At 36.4% G+C, this 25394-nt stretch overlaps 1 protein-coding gene across 7 annotated transcripts in view; it reads left to right on the forward strand.

The window, feature by feature from the left end:
* Positions 1-25394, forward strand: part of LOC120782578 (afadin) — a 61783-nt gene that overhangs the window by 26893 nt on the left and 9496 nt on the right. For 4 of the 7 annotated variants that reach the window (XM_040114922.1, XM_040114924.1, XM_040114921.1 and 1 more), the window contains 10 exons: positions 17506-17693; positions 17761-17925; positions 20214-20335; positions 20754-20808; positions 20874-21118; positions 21513-21689; positions 22150-22615; positions 22734-23258; positions 23330-23577; positions 23632-23750. In XM_040114922.1, coding sequence (XP_039970856.1) covers positions 17506-17693; positions 17761-17925; positions 20214-20335; positions 20754-20808; positions 20874-21118; positions 21513-21689; positions 22150-22615; positions 22734-23258; positions 23330-23577; positions 23632-23750 — 2310 coding nt within the window. Of the gene's footprint in view, positions 1-412; positions 636-6716; positions 6776-17505; positions 17694-17760; positions 17926-20213; positions 20336-20753; positions 20809-20873; positions 21119-21512; positions 21690-22149; positions 22616-22733; positions 23259-23329; positions 23578-23631; positions 23751-25394 lie in introns of those variants that run through there. The other 3 variants (XM_040114926.1, XM_040114927.1, XM_040114925.1) reach the window with 3 other exon arrangements.

Raw genomic sequence — 25394 nt, forward strand, 5'->3', positions numbered from 1 at the left:
GATTGTCTCATACGCTGGTGAGTTACACGCTGATAGGTACTGCTGAGTTTTTATTTCATCAAGGATACTATTTTCCACAAATTGTTATTGTTATACTGCACACAAGTGTTGCATAGGTATTGTAGCCATAATGTCGCTGTCGTGGTCGGTGTTTTCGTCGTAGGCGCCGCTGTTGTGAGTTCTAGCATATGCACCGCGTGTTTCGCTCTCCGATTGCCATCACCAATCGGCTGGCAATAGTCACAAAGAAACGGTGCTCTTAAGCGCACTGCCACTTAGTCTGACGGTGTAAAAGTTCTTCTACTTTTTAGAATAAGAATTTTTTCAAGTTCAAGTTCACTACTTTTATTTGTGCAATATATATATTTTTATGTTTGTGTCACTACAATTTTTTTTGAAGTTTATGTATACTCCCTTTGTGCTAACTGTTAATTGATTATCCAAATTGGCATCTAAGATCAGCAAAAAGAATTTTGTGTATGAGCGAGTTTGTATTTTGTACAAGTGAAAGGATGCAGGAGTTTGTTCTGATTGGCCGCGGGGAACGGATGTGCGGTTTATTGGATTTTAATGTGTGTCATTGCTGAGGAGCATCTGCGCAAACAGCTGCAAAATGATGGATTGGGGAATCAGGCGTAAGTGCATAATTTATGAACACTCATTACCGTAATAGTAGGAGGATTTGTCATCATTGCAAAGATTCACAGAATACTGTAACTCACAAAATGGCAAAATTTGAGTGAAAGTTAAGAAGGAAAAGTATTCAACCAACTTGAGTTTAATGTCAAAAATGATTAGTTAAACAAAAATGATTAGTTGAATTGTGGCTCAAATATGAGAAGCCTGTTTGTTGTAATGGTTTTTGTGATAATTTATGTTAACTGTAGTGATGCTGTTGCTAATGTGCGGCGCTAATAGTTTTACTCTTTATTTCCTATGGTCCGGATGGTTTTGTGCAATTTGTGTGAAATCACAGCGAGTATTCCATATTTATATACGGGATATTGGGCGCAAACTTTCCTTCAATATGTACATACATATATATATTTTTTTATATACGAAATATTGTTTACATACATGTATGTATGTAGTATGCACATATGTACATATTTAAGTTAAATAGAGTAATTGAGGATTTTCTTTTAAAAAAGGTAAAAATATTGATAACTTTATCATTTCAATATATTCAGAATTTCATGTTTCTTTAAGAATTAATGTTTTTGCATTTTTTCTGTGATAGCTTATTGCTTGCATTCATATTCAATACATACTTATGTACATACATACACACACACATGCATGTTTATCTACAGTAAATCTAGATTAAATGTATGTAAATTGTTTACTATGTTTTGCTAACGTCATCACGAATGTGACCTTTATTTAATGCAAACATTTTATTACTTATATATACTATACATATATTACATAAGCCTGCACTAAAAGTATCTTTTGTATCGCACCTCTCATTAATTCTCATATGTGGGCAAAAAATAGTAAGACTTTTTAATTTCAAATCATCAAATCCTTTGTGTGACGGTTGCTTTTATTACGTCCTGGCAAAAACTCCATACGCGGTCCACTAGTACAGGCCGACTGCATATGGTAATACTTTGTATTTGAACTTTTAGAGTGATAGTTTCTTTCAAGGACCTCATAATAAGTGTTATTTAGTTTTCCCAAAATAATACAAAAAAATGCCGAACAATTTTGTCGCACGGTTCAAGGTATTGTTTATGGTTTATTCTGGTTTAATTGCCAATTATTATCTCCAACCAAATTAATGAATATTGATTTAAGACACATGCGTATTGATAGATGTATATTATTTACTTTTCACATACTTTATAGGCGGTGGAATGGGCCACATATACACAGCCTAATGAAGCCATGTGCATATGTAAATATCTATACTTACATATACTATGTAAAGCTCAATTGTGAGGAAATTACGCAAATCTACTTACGACGTCAATCGTTAGCTCCTCCTCTCCGAACTTATAATTTCGTTGGATTTGATTATTTATCTTAGCATACTTTGGTATAAGGATACAAAGGAAAGGTAAAACATTTGGCTGAAAATCAGATAGGAAAGCACAAACGACCGGCTGTTGAATTTAATGATGGTTATTGTAAGTGTGTCAATTTGTAACCGCGATTCGGGCCAAACAAGTTGTGCTTTACTGGAATGGTTTGTAAAGTGCCTTCTACCCCATCTATTCGGCCTTAAATTTTAAGATGATAGTTAATATATAGGAGCAAACGATAATCTGGTTTTAACGGACAAATGAATGTGTTTGAAAGCAATACTAAGTTGAATTAAAAACTATCGATACAGAGAGTATGCAGATTTCAATCTTCTCTAAGATCATTCATTCGCGATCGTTTCACAGCTCTATGGATCATTCTGAACACAAAACTTCTTGAAATCTTCCCATTTTTACTCATCTAATCAAGGTAGCCGTTTTGGTCCAGTTTTTCTCTTGGTTCATCACTTTGTGAAATTGTTCATTTTGATTGCCATGATTTAGAATATTTACTTTATCCAATAAACTAACAGGGTTTTTCATTATCGCTACTATCATATTCCAACATAAAACTTTTTTGGGAAAGAGTAATAAACAATCGACATATTTTCTAGTGTTTGTACTTTCCGATTCATTTCCGTCCATTACGAATGTACTTAGTTCGACATTATTTAGATTACTGGATCAAGAGCAGGAGTGTTAAAATGGCACATCGAACCGAAAGTTATACACATTTTTTAAATTTCATTTCGCTTAAGTTAAATAACTGACTGATTTTAATTTCAATAGTATAGCAACCATATGCCTGTTAAATCTAAGAAAAACACTTCTTGGAGTGCGAAATTTCCTCTTTTGTAAGAGATATTTTTATTTACAAATACAGGTTTTCTCCTCTTTCTTTTTCTCGAAACTTCAGATAATATCTTCTATCTTAAGGTGACCGGTTTTACAAAAACAAAGCGGCCAAAAAATATTTTCTTCTGTGCTTCCACTGCAGCAATTGCAGCAAGAAGTCAAACTTTCCTCAAACTTTTTCCACGAAAATTAATGTCAATTCCACTTGTTCGTACAGGTCCTTCCTATCTTTGAAGAAGCTCATCAATACCCTATAAAAGATTGTACCAGATTTAAATCCATAGTTTTGTGGTTCGCAGTTGTCTCCATGACTGATGCGTTTACATTTTTACGTGAGCAAATACTTTATATACAGTTAAGGACAATAAAATAAAATCAATCGGTTTGTTTTGCAACAATGGTATAATTTTCCGAAATTCTTCATTTATGAGTAACTTTTCTTTTAAAAAAGAAGAAAGTATAGCATTGTCGAGGTTTACAGTTAAGTGTAATTTAAAAAGTGTAAATAGTGTGCCTCGAGCTTAATGACAAAATATTTAAGTCATTAGCGAAATGCTTTCATAAACGAAAAATATTGAATTTAAAAAGCGTAAAAATTAGTTCTCTTAACTCAGTTAGATCTGTAGAATGAATATTTGTATTAATTATGTATTTATGTAAAAAAATGGGTCGAGCAAAGCATTTTTCAGAAGAAGAAAGATTGTGCGTCCAAAATTTGCAAGGAAAGGATCACGGGCAAAGGGAAATTGCAATCATATTGAATATGTCCTAAATTTGTGTTTAATGTCTTAAAATTTCTAAAAGAAGGTTGAAAAAATAGGCTGACCACAAAAAATTATTGCAAAAGTTGATGACAATATTGCAAGATTGTCGAGCACGATCCGTTGAAGACTACTGCAGCCATTCAACAAGAATTTTGTGGAGAAAAATATACATATTTCAATGCTGATTAAACGAATCGTATTCAGTTTGCAAAAGGACGCATTAATTAGGGCGGAGCTAAAAATTAAAAAAAAATGGTTCGACAGTCTATGGCCTGATTGCAAAATTTATATTATAGGAAATTATGGTTGAACGTGAGTCCGACGCCCAAAAACTAAAGAAATGCGCTACACGACTATGTCCTTCAAACCCCGTGGCGGCAATATAATAGCTTTGGGTTATTTTTCATAGTGTGGTTTCAGACCTATTTTTTTTTTTTGGATATAAGAAAACATGGACGGCAATATATATGTTAAAATTTTAGGTAAAGTCATACTTCTATATGCTGAATGGAATTCGCCTTCCATTTGGCAAATCCAAGAAGAGAGCGAGCCAAAACATACTTCGGGTCTTGCAGAAAAATGGTTGAGTTATGCTCGGCCAGTCTTGAACCCTTTAAACCGAGAAATCAGATGGAACTGTGAGCGAAAGTTCAAAAATCTGGTATTCGTAGCCTAATTACATTCGTGTTACAAAGTACGAAAAACTTTTTCAATTAGTTCTCTGTAAAAAATATGTTTTTTATATGATTTTATTTTTATTGCCCTCCGAATTTTTGAAATTTGTATTTTACCCTTGTTTTTGCGATGTTTATGAATTGTTTTTTTTCAATATTTTTACTAATACCAATAGCACTTCACATGAAGTAAATAATAAAATTATGTTGGTTGAATTTAAATCAAATTCTTATTTTTTTAGAACGGAAAATTAATACTAAGTACATATATGTATGTACAGTTGTCCCCAAAAAAATAGGAGTGAAACGAATTGTTAATTTTCATTAACAAAAATGTTTTTTTTTTTTTAATTTTTGCACAATGTAATTTGCTAAAGATCTATTACTATTTCCAGATTTCATTTAATTCAATTAAACATGAACAAAATTTTATATCGCAGTTTATATCAAGTAAACTAAAAAACTAGTTCCACAAAAAAATAGGAGTATTTTATGTAATACGAGACCGTTCTATAATTTTAATATATAATGCTTCCAAAGTTTCACAGAATATTAAAATAATTAATATTACGTTGAATAGCCTCGATTTTTTAACACAGCATCACATCTCCGAGGCATGGAGTCTATGAGATCCTGACAACATTTTATTGGTATTCCTTTCCAAGCCTCTTTCACTACTTGCCATAAATCTCTCGAATTGATTGGTTTCTCTTCAGCTACTTTCTTCTTGGTATCTGTAAACAAGTTTTTAATGGAGTTGAGGTCAGGAGGCTGAGCAGGTTACCACATAACCTCAACCCCGTTGGACCTAAAACATTATTTTGCGCACTTGCTAGTATGTTTAGGGTCATTATCCCGTTGATATACCTAAATCAATGGCATATTTCACGAGGCAGGTGTCAACATTACCTCATATAATATTTTGCCCTTTGGTCCATGATGCCTTCAATTAAGTGAATTGGACCACTTTGATTTGGCATCGTTATGTATAACGGTTTTTGTGGTAAACCGGGGATTATATTCCGAGTTAGGGGGACATCGGACAAAGTTCCTAGAGCCTGTACTACCAAATAACTTAACTTTGAATTCGTCTGACCACAATATGTTTTCGCCATTTAGACGCGGGTCAGGAGCCATGTTCTTTTTCAAATTGTATGTGGGCTTCCTTGTGCTTGTTTTTAATGGGGGTCCTTTTCTTGGCCTTCGGGCAAATAATTTGTTCTGTCCCAAATGCCTAAGAACAGTTTCAGTATTAACTGACAAATTTAGTTCGTCGTGGATGCTCCAGGTTGAAGCAAAAGGATTAATTTTGCAGTGGCGTACTATATTGCGATCGTCTGCAGTGGATGTTTTGCGATTTCGTCTACGAGTTCCATTTTTGTACCAAATACCACTATAAAATAAAAAAAAAATTGAATAAAATAATAACTAATTTGAATTGCTGCTAGATTATGGAACTATACTTACTATTCTAATTTTGTGAATATTTTTTATGTTATGGACTATTTTCAAAACGAAATATCTAGCACTCCTATTATTTTGTGGAAAGCAATAACAAGTGTCTCCGAGTACTAGCAAAGCGGAAGTAGAATAGCAATAATCGCTAGTATCCCGTTATGTGTATCGTTAATGTTTCGCGTCATTTACATGTGATTTAAAAAAGTTATACAGCCAAACATATTTTTCATATTGTCTCTCCTATTATTTTGTGGACAACTGTATATGTGTATGTTATTGTCCTAGTAAGCTATTTTCACATGTGGTACGTTAAGTGTCGAAACACAAGTGCAGGACATGCTTGTTGAGCGGTATAGGGTAGAGCATGAAACAGAATGTCAAAGCAACAAAAAATGAATACATACACCTACACTTTCATACATATACATATAATAGTGTAGGCTATCGTGTGGACTAGCCGCGTTGAAAGGTGGTGCTTCAGCTGACATTGGGTTAGAACCAAGTTCGGTGTTGTGAGTGCGACGGTGATACAGGCAGTGCGCGATAAGTTCCTTTAGTTGCTTGCACTTTTTACCGATTCGCATTTTTAGTTTTCCCCCAACTTGTGGCTGAAGTTCTGAACGCACAATATACACGCATGTGTATGTATGATATGTATACTATATATGTATGTTAGATGGTAGAACCAAAGTTTTAATATGGCCCAAACAATACAGCGACAGCCAAGAGCAACGGCACACGCTGCGGCAAAACCAATAGGAGCATGACACAAACATACTACAGCATAATACCGCTTTCTTCTTCGCTTATTAACAATAATTCGTTCAGTTCCTTCAGTAATCATTTCACAGCGAAACGAAACGGTTGCACTGCGTCCTGTGCCGAGACACGTCGCGGGTAGAGTTGGCTTAGTTTGAGCCCCAAGGCACTTTTTCACCTATCAACCTCTTGATTTAATGGTAGCGACATTGATAACCAATTGTGTACTACCCTCCAGGTGAGTACTGTCTACATTCGATACTAGAAGTATTCCCAAACAGTAGGGGGTTACTTTTGCTCGCTCTCTAAGAGTAGTGTGTAAACAGCGCTTCATAGCAAGACCATTAAGAAGGTAATAAAATTGTCCTGATGGCGTTTTCACAATTACGCGCAAAATATCAAGTGGTATATTCGTATACACGGCTGGCAGCACCACTTTGAGATGTTAGATTTTATTACGCATACCGAAAATTCCAACGCGAAATCGCATTTCACTTTTATAAAAATCAATATCAGCAACGAATACCAGCGGAAGAGCACTTCACCGGTGCCGGTGTGACAATAGCGTCATTGCCATGTATCCTATGTACACAATGAGTGCACGAACATACCTACACACACAACTACACATGTGTAGATAAAACACGAAACAGTTGGAAACCCAGTTGTGAAAATACAATAAGACAAGCTGACTAACGGTATAACCATTCCATTTTCGTAGAAATGCCAATGTAGTAGCGATTTCGAGGATAAAATCATCAAATACCTGTAATGGCCATTGCTAGCCCTAATATAAAAATATTGTAGTTAATTTAGAACTCATATAAGCAATCTAACTTAGGCTAACTCTGCGCCAAACTGCAGACAGACGCTAATTCTTGAATAAGTGTCACTTCTGCGAAATGCGATAAGCACTTAATTGCCCCTCAGCGACATTACAATTACCAACATTTGGTTTAGAAGGACTGCTTATGCTTAGCCTAAGAGACTCTACCGCATCCGGCACTTCACAGATATAACTGCGTTCTTGTTGAGTGTTGTCCAGTGCATGCAAGGTGTGGCGTTTAAATAATGGAATGCTCGTTACAGTCACATAGCTTCACACATTTCCGCAAAACCTCACTATTGTTCCACTCAATGGAAAATTTAGAAAAGCTGCAGAGAAATTTTTCAAAATAATTATGTTTTGTGTATGTATGTATGTGTTTGTAGGTTAGCTATTGCTACGAAAAACACCACTGATGGTATTAAAAAGTGAAGACCACTTGTACAATATTCAATTAAAAAAAAAAAATAGTAATCATAAAATTGTCATGGTGAAAATCGAAATTATTGCAAGCCTTGGCCGATTCGGGTAAATTTTTGTAATGTAAAACTATGACAATCAGGAAATTAGCAATTATTTCTAAAAAGCCGCCATTTAGGGATTTTCAATTGTCATTAACTTTTCTGAATAATAATTTGGATTTCCCTTCAAAATTCTCAACAATCTATTGTTCTTCGTTTGTTACACTAAATCTTTTTCAGGTGTTTGACGTGGAACTAGGTATATGTATATATTCTCGAGAGGGCGTTAAGTTGAACAATAGTTTAATTAGGAACCAATACAATATATAAATTTATCACTGGGATCAAAATGCATTTGAAATACGTATTTGATTTAAGCTAGTATTATACAAGCAAACTTAAATTTGTAAATATATACACAAAAGTATGTATACACTTCGATTTTCAAATTGCAATGATTCCAAGACAGTAACCCAGGTCATTGCATATTTTCCCAATACCGAAAAACGTTAGCTAAAAATTACATAATGTATAATATCTTATAGATGTAATTTATCATAACATACACCCACAAATATGAACTAACTGTCCCTCAAAGTTATAGGAAAAAATGTTATGAAGTTGTATACAAAGTAACATTCTCAAAATAGTAGACTTAAATACTTAAAATCCCACTTTTGTAGGTTAACTGCACACAGCTTAGATAGCTTAGCTCTCAGTTTCTTTCAACTTATTATCTGTCTATACATATACATATGTATGTATATATAAATTACGTGTCAAATTGCTGAATCGATTTTAGTAAAGTTTAGTCCATTGTGCTCAGATTAATCCAACTTAAAAGATAGTTTATATCTGAACAATTAATGAACAAAAAAAATCAATTCATAAGCATTTGTTTAAAACCCAATCAGGTACATATGTATGTAAGAATCATTAAAGACGCGCATTGACTGAATTAGACTGCTAGACAATTGTAGTGCTGCACGAAATAAAATGATTATTCGAAAGTATTGAGCGAGAGCCTCAGTAGTTGAAGAAATTAATATCCAGATACGAGAGTTCTTACCAGGCGATCTGATGTATTTTAAATGAAAATGAAATGAAAACGTTAACACTAACGGCATTCGTTAGCGTAATTTGAAACCACCTCAATTATTTATATAATTTGATGTTTACAGCAACGCGTGGCCAATTAGCAATTAAAATAAAGTGTTAATTAATAGGATCAGGGTTGTATGAATGAATATGGAATTCGGAATTTTTTTATAAATCTGACAAAAACTTAAATTTAACCATGTAGCTCAAGTCCCTATGGCGTACAAATCCATCACAGTGGCTCAGCTTAGCCCTGTTTTAGTACGCATCGAATTATTGGAAGGGATAGCCTTGACCTGGTCTTGTGAGTGTAGAAATCGAAAATCGTGTGAGTGTAGCTGTGAAATAGGAATGGACTACTGAGTTAGTTAGTTGGTCAAATCGAAGGTCGGCATCTGATGAACAATTATCGCTGACATTTTCTTCTTATATGATTATAGCTGACAGTGTTTCCTTGTGTCTAAAAAAGATGCTAGTAGAGGGATTTTCGGTGGTTGACTTTATACCATATATATTTGTCGCTATATGTGTTATCTTTGTATTATAATAGGTTGTCAAAAAAGTCTTGCGGTATTTTCGCTAGTTGGCGCTGAAAGCGCGAAGTTCTAGTTTTATTCGTCGCATCGGGTCATGCTACACCTTTTTGGAAAGCTCATCTCACGCGTTAACACGTGATTAATTGATTGTCGTTTCTTTTAATTCGTTCGTGAGTTATAGCGTCGCAAACATGGAGAAAAATAAAGAGAAAATACGGCATCGGTTAAGAGCTGGGCATGAGTCATCAAAAATTCATTTCAATTTCAATAAAAAAAAAAAATTCAATAAAAATACCGCAAGACTTTTTTTACAACCCATTAATAATGATATGTCGTAATGCCAAAATTTGATGAAAACGGTTCAATACTACCCCCAGTACGCATATACCTAATACAAGCTTTCAAACCGCTGGTGGGATTTGAATCGAATATATCAGTCAAATTGTAAGAAATCTTAGTAAAATTAACACTTTGAGCCCCGCGTGTACCACCGGTGGACGTTTATGTTTTGACGATTTGGGACAATGTGACCACCCGTGGACATTGGTGGATTTGCATTATGGGACAATGTGACCAGCGGTGGTCACAAAAAAAATAAAAAAAAAACAACAAAAATGCATTTGGTTTATCAAAAATAATTATCACAAAGTCACCTCAATCGCAAAAAATCAATAAAACTAAGTAAACAATCAATAAAACAAAAACAAACAAACCAGCTTGTCAACTAAAGCACAACCCTTCGTCAGCATGCGGTCCACCGGTACAGAAAAAAAATGACCACGGGTGGGCACGCGGGCTCAAAGTGTTAAGTTTACGCATAAAACTGGATACAGTTTGATGCTGAAAATATGTTCTGTGAAATCCGGTTCCTATGTCGCACAATTTCCTTGCAAGTGAATGCAAGGCTGCTTTTAAATGGCTGCTTAAGTAACTTCAAAAAATTCTGAGAGCTCTTCTTGTGTTTGACAATAATATTCATGAAGTAATGCTTCTAGCCTCTTCTTCAAACTTTTTTCACCGCCAAGGCCATTCCTCTTCTTCTAAGCCAAAATCAGCACTTGTAAATCGTGCAAACCACTTTTGGCATGTCCACACGGCTAGAGTATCGAAATATCGAAGTTTGCGTTTTTGAGTTTTCCTTTGCAGCTCACCCAAAATAGAATGCTTTTATTGAGATATGACAACAAAATATAACTGATAATACTTAATACTCAAAAGCTGAAAACCTAGCTGACTAAAACTTTCTATTTGCCTGAATTCAACTGACATTGATTTGAAAACTAAGGCATTTACGTTTGCACAATAAACGGAAAGCATTGTTGAAATTATTCAATTAAATCGCTGATGTGCTCATTACTGTAACCAATGAGTAAACGGTGGCAGCAACAGTTGTTCAAATATGCATACATACCTACATTCCAATTAATTTCCTGCTTTTCAACTTCCACAAAAGTTTCGCACGAACTTGTATTCTCTAATTGAATTACTCCACTGTGATGGAGCTTGTATGCAAAAGAGCTTGAATTATTGCCAAAGGACTCGCGGCAGAACTTTTGAATTCATAACCATGGAAATTTGCATGGAAGGTGTTGCTCGTCAGTCACAAAATGCCAAAGCGCTGAGCCGTTGCGCTGCTGAGTGCAAAAGAACAAGCGAGGTACCCATTAAGAGCAAGAAGAAGCACTCAACGCTGTAATGAGCGGCGACAACGTTAAGTGTTACAGTTATTTACATACTTTGGTACGTCAATATGTTCGTTCATTGAAATGTTTTAATTTGCACAGTTTTCAGCAGTCCCTAGTGAAAATAATGATAGCTGCACAAGTTAAGTACCTACGTACATTAAAGAGCAAAAAAGTAATGCAAGGAACATATTTCGAGTGAGTTTACCTTTATAATTTCACAATGAAGCAGCAAATTCCCTGACTTAGCGAATAAATGACATCCTGGAAGTCAGCTGTTTTAGTTTTATATATTCTTTGATTTTAAGGAATATATTTTTTTATTTCTTACATACACATATGGTCAAAATAATAAGTAAATTCCTTTAGGCTGCAGTCATGATTGAATTTTGAATGTTTGGTGCAGTACACGAATGCAACTATGGGATGATTTTATTAAATTCGATATGGTAGTACTTTTTATTGTGAAAAGAAAATGCTGAATCAACTCTTTGTAGTGGGCGTGGCAATTGATTGTTGATGTTCGTTTTCTAAGTGGTCAAAATAATAAGTACATTGTTAATTATTTTCAGATTTTCATCAAATCTAGTGATTTATTTTAATGGTTTGCTCTTTAGGTTGTATAGCTCCATGTCTTAGACTCATTAAAAACTAAAAAAAATGTATATATGGATAGAAAAAAGCATTGTAGGGCGGAGGAAAAGGACATCGTCTTAATCCTCATAAAAGAGGGCCAAAGTCTTAGGAATATCGCTAAAACATTAGGCCGTTCATTGTATTTCGTGCAGAATGCCCTAAGGATGAAAAAGAATGTTGAAACTCGGGGTTGACCAAAACAGACATAGGACAACCGTATCGTCACTCTTTGGTAAAAAGGACCCATTGGTATCTTCAAGGATAATATTAGCCGATATTGGTAGCATAATATCTTCCCGAATGGCCCGACGAATACTATATCGAGCTAATTTACCTGCCCGGATAGCCAGAAAATACCATTAAAAAAAAATTACAGATAAGATTACAATTCGCGAAAAAGCATGCAAATTGGTCCGGCCCAAGTGGTCAGAAAAAGTGGGCGCAATATCTTGTGGAACGACTAAACAAAAATTAATTTGTTCGGAAATGATGCCTGCCGGAATGACCGTCGTCCGCAAGGTAAAGAATTGCATTCACGGTCTACAAAAAAGACAGTTAAACTCGGTGGCGGCAACATAATGGTCTGGGGCTGCTTTTCGTGGTATGGTGTAGGACCAATACATCGCGTATCACCATGAATAGGTTTCTATATAAAGATATATGGGAAAAAACGATGCTGCCATATACTGAGGAACGTATGCCACTAATATGGAAATTTCAGCAGGATAATGATCCTAATCATACTTCGACGTTGGTAAAAGATTGGTTCCAGGACAATGGTGTGAGTTCTCTTATATGACTATATCAATCTCCCGACTTGAATCCAATTGAAAACCTTTGGGGAAGCTAAAGCCACGGATTGGGATGCAATCGTTCCAAAATAAGGATCAGTTAGGGAGTTTTGTTGAAAAAACCTGGTATGAGATTCTAATTGATACGGGCCGCAAACGTATACAATATATGTATGCCATAAGTTGAGAAATCAGGCTAAAAAGAGCGAAGAAAAAGAATTATTATATTATAATATTTCAAAAAGTAAACCCATTGAAATTAAGGGCCTACCATGATCGTATTGGAATCTAATATAATTTTTTTGTAATCACACATATAAATTATAAATCAAAGTTTTCGTAGTAGATCTGTGAAGAAGCCTTTGAAAAGTGAGAGAAATTCATAGTAGTTTTGTGTGATCTATTTTTTCATTTTCTGAGAATAATGATCATCATACCATCAGAAAGAAAAGATTTCGGTAAATATAAGGTCTTCTGACTTAAATAAAAAGACGACATAATTATTTTTTTTTTTTGCACATTATAAAAACCCAATGACTTGGATATTTACATTTTGAGGTTATGTTAAAAATGTATTAATGCAAAAGTTGTTGGTCTGCATCTTTGCCATATAACTTTTTCTATAGAATTGTATTTTTGTTGGAAATCGAACTTCAGTTCATATCTACATACATATATACCGAAACTTGCTTAAATTTGACCATTTACAATGAAAGTTACATTTTGTTTACAAATGGTTTTTCATAGATTCCTGCAAACATACATATGTACCTAATAGAATAGTTATAATGTCAAACAGGTCCCACGAGTAACAATATTTCACCTCAGTGTATTTATGTATGTAGTTCTCTTTAATTTGCATATTGCTGTTTGCAAAACTGTGCCAGTTGGGCGAGACTCGTTGTAGTGAAAGGGGTGTTGTGTTGGGCGCCAACTTTCTTCGCCCACATGAAATGTTGTTTTGGTTATGATTTATCGATTGAATATATGCACTTACCTTTCTATTCACTTGGGTTTGTATTCGAACAGTGTCGTCTAAGCATGGACACTTGTTGCCATTAAGTATGGATCTTTAATTTAGCAATTTAAACAAATGGGCTTTGAATGCTTCCTAAACATTATACGACCACATTCTACAGTATTACAGACTCTAAGGAACTTCAATTGATGTCTTAAGATAATCATAAATTATTTTGCGGGTTTTTTTTATTGTTGGTTATTAATGTCCTTAGATAGATAGATATACATTAAATGCATCTGATAAATTCCAGTAACATGCTGCGTGCTATTAAGGCAATGTGATCCATATTCGGATATATGAATCCAATGGTCTTGATCCTACTATCTACAGACTGCTGTGCAGTCTACAATCAACTGATCGGGAATTTCCGGCTCTATGTTGCAAAGCCAGCAGTTTGTACAGGATAGCCCATGTTAACAGGTGGTTTTTGAGCCTCCAACGGAATGCCCCAAGCAGCCGGAATTTGTTTTTCGGAAGGGTAATTATCCTATTAAACCTAGTGTGGATGTTCATACCCTTTAACAGCTTTGTCTGGGTGTGATTTGCTCCTTAGTGGTATAAGCCCCAACTGCAATGCAGAACGGGCAGGCTCTTCAGCCATATTGAAAACTGAAATCCATATGAGAGGCCCTTGGTTGCAAACTAATAGGCTATTCAGACGTTTTATACACTCCTGCTCCAAAAACGATGTAATCTCGTAAGTTGAAATCGCTCTAAGAACCATTTGACTATTTCTAAGTATATCAATACTTTCATTTCGGTTGGAGATTTATCTCTACACTGCGATTTATAGCAAAGAATTTTGTTTGGAAAATGATAGGAAATCGTTCCATAGGTATGTAACGTTTGTCTGTCCTGCGATGCCTGAAACAATACCTTCCGAAGTTTTCGAGCGGTCAGTGTATCCCTTAGTAATAGGTCAAGCATGGTGGCCTTCATTTCTTTGGGCGAGATCACCTTCCCTCTTCCATACCTTTCTGCTGTTATTTGAATCATTGGGTTTGTCTGTTTAGCTGTATGAGTGAAGTGGAGCAGTGTGAATTCCAGCATGACTTCTAGTGCCGCCGTGTATTCATGGCCTCCTTTAAACAGATGCAGGCAAGTCTTTGCAGTTCGATGCTGAAGTCCTGTAGAAATATTAAATGCCCATGCCACCACTCCATGTGTAACAATGGGCCTCACGATCATAGTGTACATACATCAGATGATTCTTGGCTTACCCCAGGATATAGCGCCTAAGCGATTGCACACCATGAGTGCTTTTGTGGATTTGATCATCGTCAAATCCACATGCTGTTTTCACTGAAGAGTGAAATCCAAAGCAGGACCCATATATTTGGCCACATTTCTCATCTCTAACTCTCTGCCGCCAAGGTTTAGGGTTCTTTTCTTACACTTGCGTGAGACACATTGTCAAAAGCCCTTTCGTATCGTAACCTCTACATTATCCAGCTAACTTTAGATGTCCGCATTAAATTTTACAAACATTCCAAAATATCATTCTTAGAGCTATTGTCCAAGCTAATACGTCAGGAATTCAGACTTAAGGTGAACAAACACTTTATATATTGCAGAACTTGCAATATTATCCTAAATACCAGAATATTTACAAGGGCTTACTGCAAGATCGGCTTAACACACTTTATTTGACGTAAGAGGCCATCTGTTTGCAGAATATATTTCCACGTGATTAACGAGCCAAGCTTCGTGGACCTTTGCACAGTTAATAATCCTTTTTGTGACCATATTTATTCGTACGTCGTAGGGGATTAATTCTTTTTCATAATATGAGGTGTCCAATCGTCGTAGCACTTCTCAAACTCGATTTTTGGAAACGAGTAGCCTTTAGCTCTTTCAGCGATTTTCATCTATCTTGAAAAATGACGACCCTTTAAGGTTCTCTTTAAATAAAATGGAGGCTGGAACATTATTACAGTAATGCTCTTGGTCAAGAATTGATGAGCAAGCTACGAAGTGTGAGCTTTTAACAAACGAAAATCGCCGAGCTCATAAAAATACGTCTGAAATTTTATCGTACTTCAGTGGCATGTATGTACATACATATGTATATCAACAATTTACAGTTGTTGACAATTGGATTCTCCAAACCCGCACAATTTTAAACTAAAAAATTCCCGATATTTTCGAAACACACCATCAAAAAAAAAAATGGTATAATCTAGTTCTAATATCGAAGTATAAACTATGTATTTTATTTTTTAATACTGAATCTATATGAAGAAAAAAGCAAATAAAATATATAAAGATCTCAAAAAATGTCTTCAGACACGATGACCCACATAATCAAATAAACATTGGTCTTAAGCTCAAATGAAATATGAAAACACATACATACATTGTGACAAAAAAGTACTTCGAAATTGGAAATAAAACACAAATTATTTAATTATTCATCAATATTTATTTTGTCTCCTTCAAAGTAACCCCCACCAGCTGCCAACGATTTTCCCGTCCTTAAAACACCTTTCATAAGCACAAGCCTTCAGCTCCTTCAGCGAAGTTTTCTTTATCTACTCTATTACGGAGCGGTAATTTCAGTTTAGGGAACAAGCAAAAATCACACGGAGCTAAATCTGGTGAATACGATGGTTGATCGATGTTATTTAACGATCAAGCATGTCCAAAGATATACGTTTCATACCCAAAATCATTCGAACGGACTCGCGAGAGATGTCGAGCTCTCTTGCCATCTCCCTAACACTTGTCTGACGATTCTCAAGCAACATATCCTGCACTTTTTTAATATTTGCATCAGTTGAAGGGGTCGAAGGTAGTCCAGAACGAGGCATGTCGTCAACGATCTCTCGACCGTCTTTGTGTTTTTGATAAAACTGAATCGCCGTAAATCTTTGCCAAGGAAATTTGGTTAGAAATACAAAATGTTTGACAAATTTTTTGCTCGGAATTTTTATACGTTCTAAAAATTGCAACGCACTACTGAGGTGTACAGACTTAAGCAACTGCTGTAAACAAACTGGTTGGCAGAACTCGCACATATTTGCCATAGTATTAAGGACACTCCTACAATTTAGCAAAATACATTTTTTTAAATATCATATACCCGGGGATTTTAATTACAATTTCCGAGGACTTTTTTGTCACATTGTACATACATGTAAATTTATAAGTGAATATAGATAAAAAATGCATTTGAGTAAATACCCACCAATATTTGCGAAATTATTGAACCACAAACAAGCGCAAGATAAAAAGGCACAGAGCAGAGACTCACATAAAATGTTCTCATATTTTCACGGTTTGTTAAACATTTGCCCAAACTGAGAAAAGATGCGAATTATGAATTGTCTAGCATTTCACCCGAGACGCTTCAGTAGCCAGTGTGCTTATTGCTGTTGACTGCAATCGAATATAACGGATATTTTGTAAGCAAGTGATGTGTAGGTGGGGTCGAAATGAAAGGAAACAATTATTTCAACAAATACTATAACAGTTCTTATTTTAACACACCAGATACATATATATGTAAAGCACTTACTCATACAGCATACAAAAATCAGTTTAAAAGCGACGTACAACAATGTAATGACACCTGATACATACTTTTACATTAGATACAAACCTAAATATTGCCGGAAAATTAGATGTGTAATTTTCTTCCGAGTTGTGATATATTGAAGCTGTCGGAGATATTTTTGTCTTTCTAATTGACGCTAGTATTACTTTGTCAGTCAAACAAGTGGAATTCTACTCGTATAGTATTTGACTTAGTGTCTACAAGCAATCAAAGCAAAAAGTTGTCTAATAAGCTTTGGCGCTGATCAAAAATGAATTTAACTCGTAATAGACACTGCTTTATGCTATCTTCTTGTTCATAGTTGGAATTAAATAGTTAGTATGAAACATATTGAATAAGACCGGTCCTTCTCTCTTTACAGGTTCTATTATGTTCCACGTGAGGCGGCGTCCGGCGGACTCTCAACCACGTCGGCGCAAGAAAAAACCGCTAGGTGCTTCAAATGGCGCCAACAGCATAGCCAGCGATCGAGAGGGTGCAGTTTTGGTGGAAGTCACACATAGCGGAGATGGAGGACGTCGCATTAAATTGGGCAGTGACCCAATCGAGGTAAGTTTCTTCAACACCCTCGGTGTTAATATGCTTTTGTCTAAATAATATAATTTTTTTTTAACAGGTTGGTTCCGCAAACACGAACTCGTTGCAGCTGTTTGGGCCATCGATACAAGCGCGCCATTGTCTGATTTCACTACTGGAGGGTGTTTGCACAGTGACGCCATTGCACACTGATGCATTAACCTTTGTCAATGGCCACCACATAACACAACCAACAATTTTGCATGTGAGTATCACTTCAAATATACGAACATAAGAATAAATTACTTGTTCGTTATATTGTACGAGAATAGGTGCACTAAACCATTCTCCTCTCCTATTAGATTGTAGTCCTAATGATTGTGAAATCTTTCAAAATAATATTCTTAATATAATAATATATTTGTTTGGTTTACTTACCGCATATTATTAACAACTAAAAATAATCAAGTTGGATTTAGTATTTCTAAGCACTGACGTCAAAAATTTAAAATTAGATAACAAACTCATATGGAGTGAGCCTCCATATATGAATTTTGATAATTTTGGTTTCCCCTGCTCACTTATCTCCGCGCTAGCTACTTAAAAATTCTTTAGTCGCTCAACGATAACTAAGAATCTTTCAAACACGCTCCCAAATTGAATAATAATTTTAAGTAATTCGGCAATTACATAATACTACATTTACTGTGCAAAAAAAATAAAAAAAAGATTTTCATATTGAATATAAGCTTGACGAAGATCTCTTAATCAGCTCGAAATTGGAGGTGAGGCTTTCAAATAAATTTAAAAAACACGGAGAATAAAACAGAAGTGCCCGAACACCAATTCGGACCTCGATTTCAGCAAAGCTGAATTTCAATGAGATTATTTTACACCATTGTCTCCTAAAAATGATTTTAATTTTATCAAAAGTCATTTGAAATTAATTTTTTCATTCGTTACTTTAATGTTGCTTTTTCACAAAATAATTTTTTAGAAATAGTAGCAAATAATATGAGGAAGTATTGAGTAAAGTAAATTTAAGTAAATATATGTAGTTCAATTAAGGAGATTTTTTTCAAGAATGAAATATCCTCGCTGTTTTTAATTCTTTATATTCTGCATAGAGGTTGGTTTTTTGATTTCTTCTTCTGTCGGTCTTTCCTTATGACAACTGAAAAAACCCAATCCACTATACTGAGAAACATTCCGATTGTTTTATAAAAGTAAAGTTCTTTTTTGTTTTTGTTTCCAACTAATTTAACACTATTTGGAAGAACTTTAATTTTTTACGTTGCGGCGAACCTCTTGTTGGAAATGCATATGTATCTCAATCATCAATAAACGAAATGGCAATTTGACAAAAACCTACCATTCACCGAGTGTTAGTTACCAAATTTATCACTTTATAAATTGTGCAGGCGAATCGTTGTCTGTTGAATTTAAACTTTCATTTTGTATTTAATCGTATATGCATGCACGTACATACATACATACATATGTACAATGTACACCAGTAGTGCATACATAAAACTTTCATGAGCGGGAGTGGGTTTTTCTACAGAAAAATTTTCCATCCAACAAATTATTAGTACTGATGTTACTCCGTAAATACTTCTGAATTTGAAATAAAATTATTTTCCGCGGCGTCCGTGACTCTCAAAATACCGCCGTGGATCCACTAGAGGGTTGGCATTTTAATCTTCTCTTTGTTTTTTAAGATTTTCATTGAAATTTAACGCATGCCATGCTCCCAAATATGAAACAGTCATTACCCTACTACCACACGTAATCACATACATACGTACATGCATATATAGTATAGGTATGCCATTGTCTTGATTTTAGTTAAAGAGGTGACGTGTAAATTGTGCTAATTCCTTTGTATTTTTGTTTAATTTGTGTTGGAGAGTAAATTTTCGATGCTGTGAAGCTTTAAAAACACAAACAAATATCGGCGAACATGACATGAGACTTAGTTGCATGTTATAAAGCAAAACATTAGCAATTGCTTACATTTGTGCTTATGTGTGAGTGTGTGTGCATAAATAGCGAACTGTTTTACACAAATTAAAAGGTTGATTATGGGGACCAATTTACTGATTCGTAAAATAAAGTTAATATAAAAGGGGCGTTTATTAGCTAGTTTCATTAATGTTTACAAATGTGTGTGTGTGACTTGCATCACAATGTGTGCTTATGTATGCGCGGCTGCGTGCTTTTATAAGTCTGTGGGCCAGCATCAACAGTCACATTCAAATTATGCTTATTCGATTCCGTTTTGTGCTTCGCTTTACTTTTGTTGACCTGTCGAATTGTTGATGCAACAACACGAGCGACTGCCATTCGCGATGATGTGAGCTTGAACGCCCCTCATTTAGTCTGAAATGTGAATTGGTGAATATCGGAAGCTGTGCGCCATGCAGCCTTTCTCATATTTGAATGTAATTAATTTCTTCGCTTAGCATTTAACCTATTATTTTCGATAATACGCACCCTAAGAAAGTATTTAATTGAAACTGGTTATTGTTATTGTTTTTATTTTTCTTTTAGAACGGCTCTGTCGTGATGTTTGGACGTGTGGCCTCATACAGATTTTTGGACTCACCAACCGATGGACGCTACAACCTCGCTTTGTCGCAATCACAGCTGGATTCAGCCTGTCTTTATGAAAGGTTAGTGCTTCCAATGTGAAATTTTACTCTTTTTACCCTTTGTAAAAAGTATTGTGTGAATTCATTATTGATGTTTAAATGTTGTGTGCATTCCTTGAACATTTAATGAACTTTGTAAGCCTACGAATGGTCGCTTTAATTTGTTCTTCTTTCATATGTTGTTTTATCCGATTTATTTTATATGTTTTTACTTACTTACTTATTTGTGATACCTTTGAACCATATTTTTGTATTTTTCATTGTTGTTTTCCCACTAAACCTCTACGACCTCGCACATTCTTTTTAATATCAACTCCCACTTCACTCAATCACTTAAATTAACACACACACATATACATGTAAAACTCGCTGGTATAAAATCGTTCGAACGTACGCCAAACAACGGCAACAACAAATGTACAACAATTGCGATTCACAGTCGTTCACCAACTTCGCCTGGCTCCTGGAACGATGAGGACGGCGCGTTAAACTCAGTAAGTATGCAAGAATGAAATTCAAAATGCGAAATATGAAGTGAAAATTTCTATCGAATCATTAGGCAAACAAGAACGAAAGTGGTGGCACCAGCAACAATAGCGGAAATGGCAGCGGAGGTGGAGGTATGAGCGTCACAGAACAATCGTTGGGTATGCGGGATCAAGAAGAAAACAAGGTGCGCTCTGCTGATCCTCTCAGTCACGCTAGCAGCGCGGCCTTCGACGGCCAAAGTATTGAGGGTAATTTGGAAAATGAAACCAAATCCATTTCAAGCTTAAAGTCGGGCGGCTCCAATAGCCAGGAAAGGTAATTTGATTGCATATTATTTTAACAAAATTAAGACAAAAGCTTTTCAATTCTCTTTTTCAAATTTCGGTATAGCCAGCAAAATACGGAGTTTATTCAAGCAAAAACGTTGAAATCGACAGAACTCGAATTTTCAAGAGGCATAAAAATAAACACATACATTCTTTTTTTCCAATCAGTAACAACTAAATTTACCTTTAATATATATGTTTGTGTTGCTCTTCATAATTTCAGTTCCGTTTTGTTTTGAAGTTTTCTTTTAAACCAAAGTGCTAAAACCACATTCGTTGCCAAATCATAATTTTAATAAACAATCATTTAGTTTAAATAGAAAGCAAATACGTTATACAACAACATAAAGTTTAAGATTTGTGTTTATATATTCTCTTCACAGATCCCCGAAAATGACCGGTAGTTCGGAGAATCAAGGCCAGGAGGCAATTCTACCCGCCGTCTTGGAATTTCCTGAAACACATCAGGAATTATTCCTTAGACACATCATAGGCGAATTGGATGTGAATGCGCCGCATTTCAAGCTGGCGCCAGTGTACTCTCTGTATTTATGTGCCAGGTAAAACAGTACTTACTTTTTAAGAGTATTATTTTCTATACAATTTTCTGCATGAATTGACTTGTGAGGGCACTAATATTAAATGGGCTTCTATGTGTACCGTTTGTGCCCACTAAATGTGTAGTAATTCATATGTATTCGCATCTATGTGCTTTCAATTCAATACTCGCTTAAATTTACTACTTCGTTTGAGTTCACGAGATCCTTATAGGGATTTAGAGTGCACTGAACACACACCATAAAAGAAAATTACCAGAAAATTATCAAGCATGTTCAATAACAGTAAGTAATATAGAAACCTTTAATAGAGTGCGAGAACCGTTTTCTCATTAATAATGGCGAAGTTGAAATGCCATATTGGAATCAAAGAAGCAAACAGTGCTATATCAAATGTAGATTTTCTCAAGTTATGTAAAAGTCTAGAAATAAAAGTGTAATTAACTACTTATTATTGCTTTAGATATCGTGCATCGACGCACTATCGCCCCGAACTGCAGCCCACAGAACGTGCCCACAAATTGACAATTTTTCTGCATCATGTGGCCAATTTGATTTACACCGTTGTACAGGAACAATATTCCGATCCACGCATTCTGGCTTTTTGGATGGCCAATAGTTCGGAGTTCTTACACTTCCTGAAATCGGATCGTCATATTAGTGCGTTTAGCGTTCAAGCTCAAGAAGTACTAGCCGAGAGCGTGCAAACTGCGTTTCGAAATTTGGTGAATTGTTTCCGCTTGGAATTGTCGCAGACCTTGAATCAGTTTCTCTCGGAAACCATCGATCACGACTCGGCTGCAGGACTAGTACTCACTGTACTGGGATCCGCAATGGCTTTGCTGCGCCGTTGCCGCGTTAATGCTGCACTAACAATTCAACTTTTCAGCCAGCTTTTCCATTACATCAACGTGATTTGCTTTAATACGGTGAGCAATGAAAGTTTGTTGACCCCATTTTTATTTATTATAAATAAAGCATATTTAATTGTTTTAAAAAACAATTTCTGCAAAATAATTAATGACGGTATGGCTTATGTGCTTTCAGATTGTGGCCAATTCCCACATGTGCACGGCGGAATGGGGGAAGGTTATGTCAGAACGCCTCCAACTTTTGGAGTTATGGGCTGAACGCCAAGGACTGGAACTGGCGGCCGACTGTCACCTGGCAAAGATCAACCAGTGCGCACAGTTTCTCCAAGCACCCAAATCGTCCGTCGAAGAGATACAACAATTGGCTTGTTCCTGCTTCCGTTTGAACTCTTTGCAAATGTCCGCATTGCTGCAGCAAGAAAAGATACCACGAAATTTAGTGGACACTGCAATAAGAATGGCCGAGTCGGTGGCGGACGAGCTTACGCGTTCGGACGGTCGAGAGGTGCGCTTGGAAGAATCGCCAGAATTGCATTTAGCTTTGCTGTTACCCGATGATGGCTTTAGTTGTGATGTTGTACGTGGCATTCCGTCCGGTTTGGTGGATTTCTTGAATCCACTACAACAACAAGGCATGTGTCGACTGGCTGCGCAGCCAACTTCAATTGGTTTGTGGACTGTCTACATGCACCAATTCAATGTAATTTTTCTATAAATCAGGAAAACTTATTTATGCAACTATTAAAATTTTTTGTGCAACCACTTTTTTAGGCCCGTTCTTCAAGCGCCATGTCCAATAAATTGCCGCAACCTGAGGTTCAGGTAATAAAGCTGCACAAGAACGCCAACGGCATGGGCTTGTCAATAGTAGCAGCAAAAGGCGCAGGCCAGGAGCGTTTAGGCATATATATCAAGAGTGTTGTGCCTGGCGGCGCGGCTGATGCTGACGGTCGTTTGCAAGCAGGAGATCAGCTCTTACGCGTTGACGGCCAGAGCCTGATAGGCATAACTCAAGAAAAGTAAGGATTTTATTTCAAAGTCTTAAACTCGTTTCTAATCATTGCATTTTCCAGAGCGGCTGATTACCTGGTTCGCACTGGTCCTATAGTCACTTTAGAGGTGGCAAAACAAGGCGCCATTTATCACGGTTTAGCCACTTTACTACAACAACCAAGCCCGGTCATAACGCGCGGTAAGTCCAGGAGATGTACTTCATGTTCATAACCTAGTCATAAGTTAGAGGTATAAGTATAGTTGCGTGGCTTATAATATCCGTAATATTAATGAAATGAGTTAGTTATTTGCTATGAACTTAGTTTTAAACACACGCCAGTAAATGCGTAATTCGCTATAACGTTACTCAATAACGATGAATGCTAATGGCTTTTTTACTAAACTACTCCCTTACATGCTGCCAATTACAAAAAAAAAAAAACAATTTTCGCAACATTTCAACAAAATTTATAATGTCTAACATAACAAACCATAAAACTAATCAGAGCCGACAGCTACGGCATCTGCGGCGGTGTACCATGACCAACGCCGTCACTCGATGTACAACAATCGCTACTTCGCTTCGGCTTCCGACGACAGTCTAAATCGCAGTCGACGTGAATCTTTAGTTTACGTGCGTTCATCATCCCCACCCATGCGCCGCTTGAGCGCATCCTCGCTGCAGGAGGAACTTTGTGCTAGGGGTCATCAACTACACATCGATCCACGGTATCGCGACACGCGCCCGATTGCACGGTCGGTCAGCAGCCTTTATCTCTCTAATGAGAACAATTTGAACAACGTCCAAAATAACAATAATTATTTTCATAACAGTCCAGTGCGCCAACGCACCAATAGTACAGTGAACACTAGCACACCGCCGCCGTCAATATACATAGAGGAGTACACGGATCCCGATCCAGATCCAGAAAATGCCCAGAAACGATCCTCCAACGATTCATTCGCAAACTTATCCTATACTGAGGCTCATCAACCGCTCAATGAAGACGGCATAGCTTCAGTAGCCGATTCAGATGACATTCCATTTATTGATGATGGTTCACCCACGGAAGATGTGCCCACTTATGTACCAGTTCCAAAAGAAGTTCAACAATCGCAGCTACTTCAACGCCTAGAACGGGTACCGAAACCACCGCCTGGTATCATAAGTAATGTACGACGCAATGCTCCTGGTTACCGCAAGACAGTAAGTTTCGATTTGGAAGAGACGAAAGCACGGAGACGTGACAGCATTTCGCTGGATCGCGGAACGGGTATCAACCGCAAATTCCACACGCACGACGCCATAAGTAAATTCGCGCGTGCAGGTATCGATAGTAATCGTGCTTCCTCTGAGTCGTTAGACAAAAACGAGCGAGAACGTATACCGTTAATACAAAAAATAAGACGAGAACTAAACTCGCATCGTTCGACCTCCGGTAGCATAGCAACCAGCACTAACTCCGGCAGCGGTTCCAACAGCAACCGCTCTTCAAATGAGTCCATTGAAAAAATGCCATTGATAAATAAACCCATTAATGATTTAAATATAAGTAATGCAACAACAACGCCGACACTAATAACGACCACCATACGACCTAAGCGAGAATTAAATGCCATTCGTGCTACCTCCGGTGGCGGACTCAGCGGTAACCAACAGCGCACCAACATAAGCAAAAGGTCTGCCCCATTGCACAACCCCACCAATCTTGTAAATATCACAAACACTTCTGTTTCAAATTCAAAGCCCGTTTCCGTTTCCCGCACCTCTGATATACCATTCCATCTAAGAGCGGGCGGTAATCCAACGACAGCAGCCAAAACCAACACAATTGTTACTATA

The sequence above is a fragment of the Bactrocera tryoni genome, chromosome 1 (assembly GCF_016617805.1).
Source record: "Bactrocera tryoni isolate S06 chromosome 1, CSIRO_BtryS06_freeze2, whole genome shotgun sequence".
In the NCBI taxonomy this organism is placed as follows: domain Eukaryota; kingdom Metazoa; phylum Arthropoda; class Insecta; order Diptera; family Tephritidae; genus Bactrocera; species Bactrocera tryoni.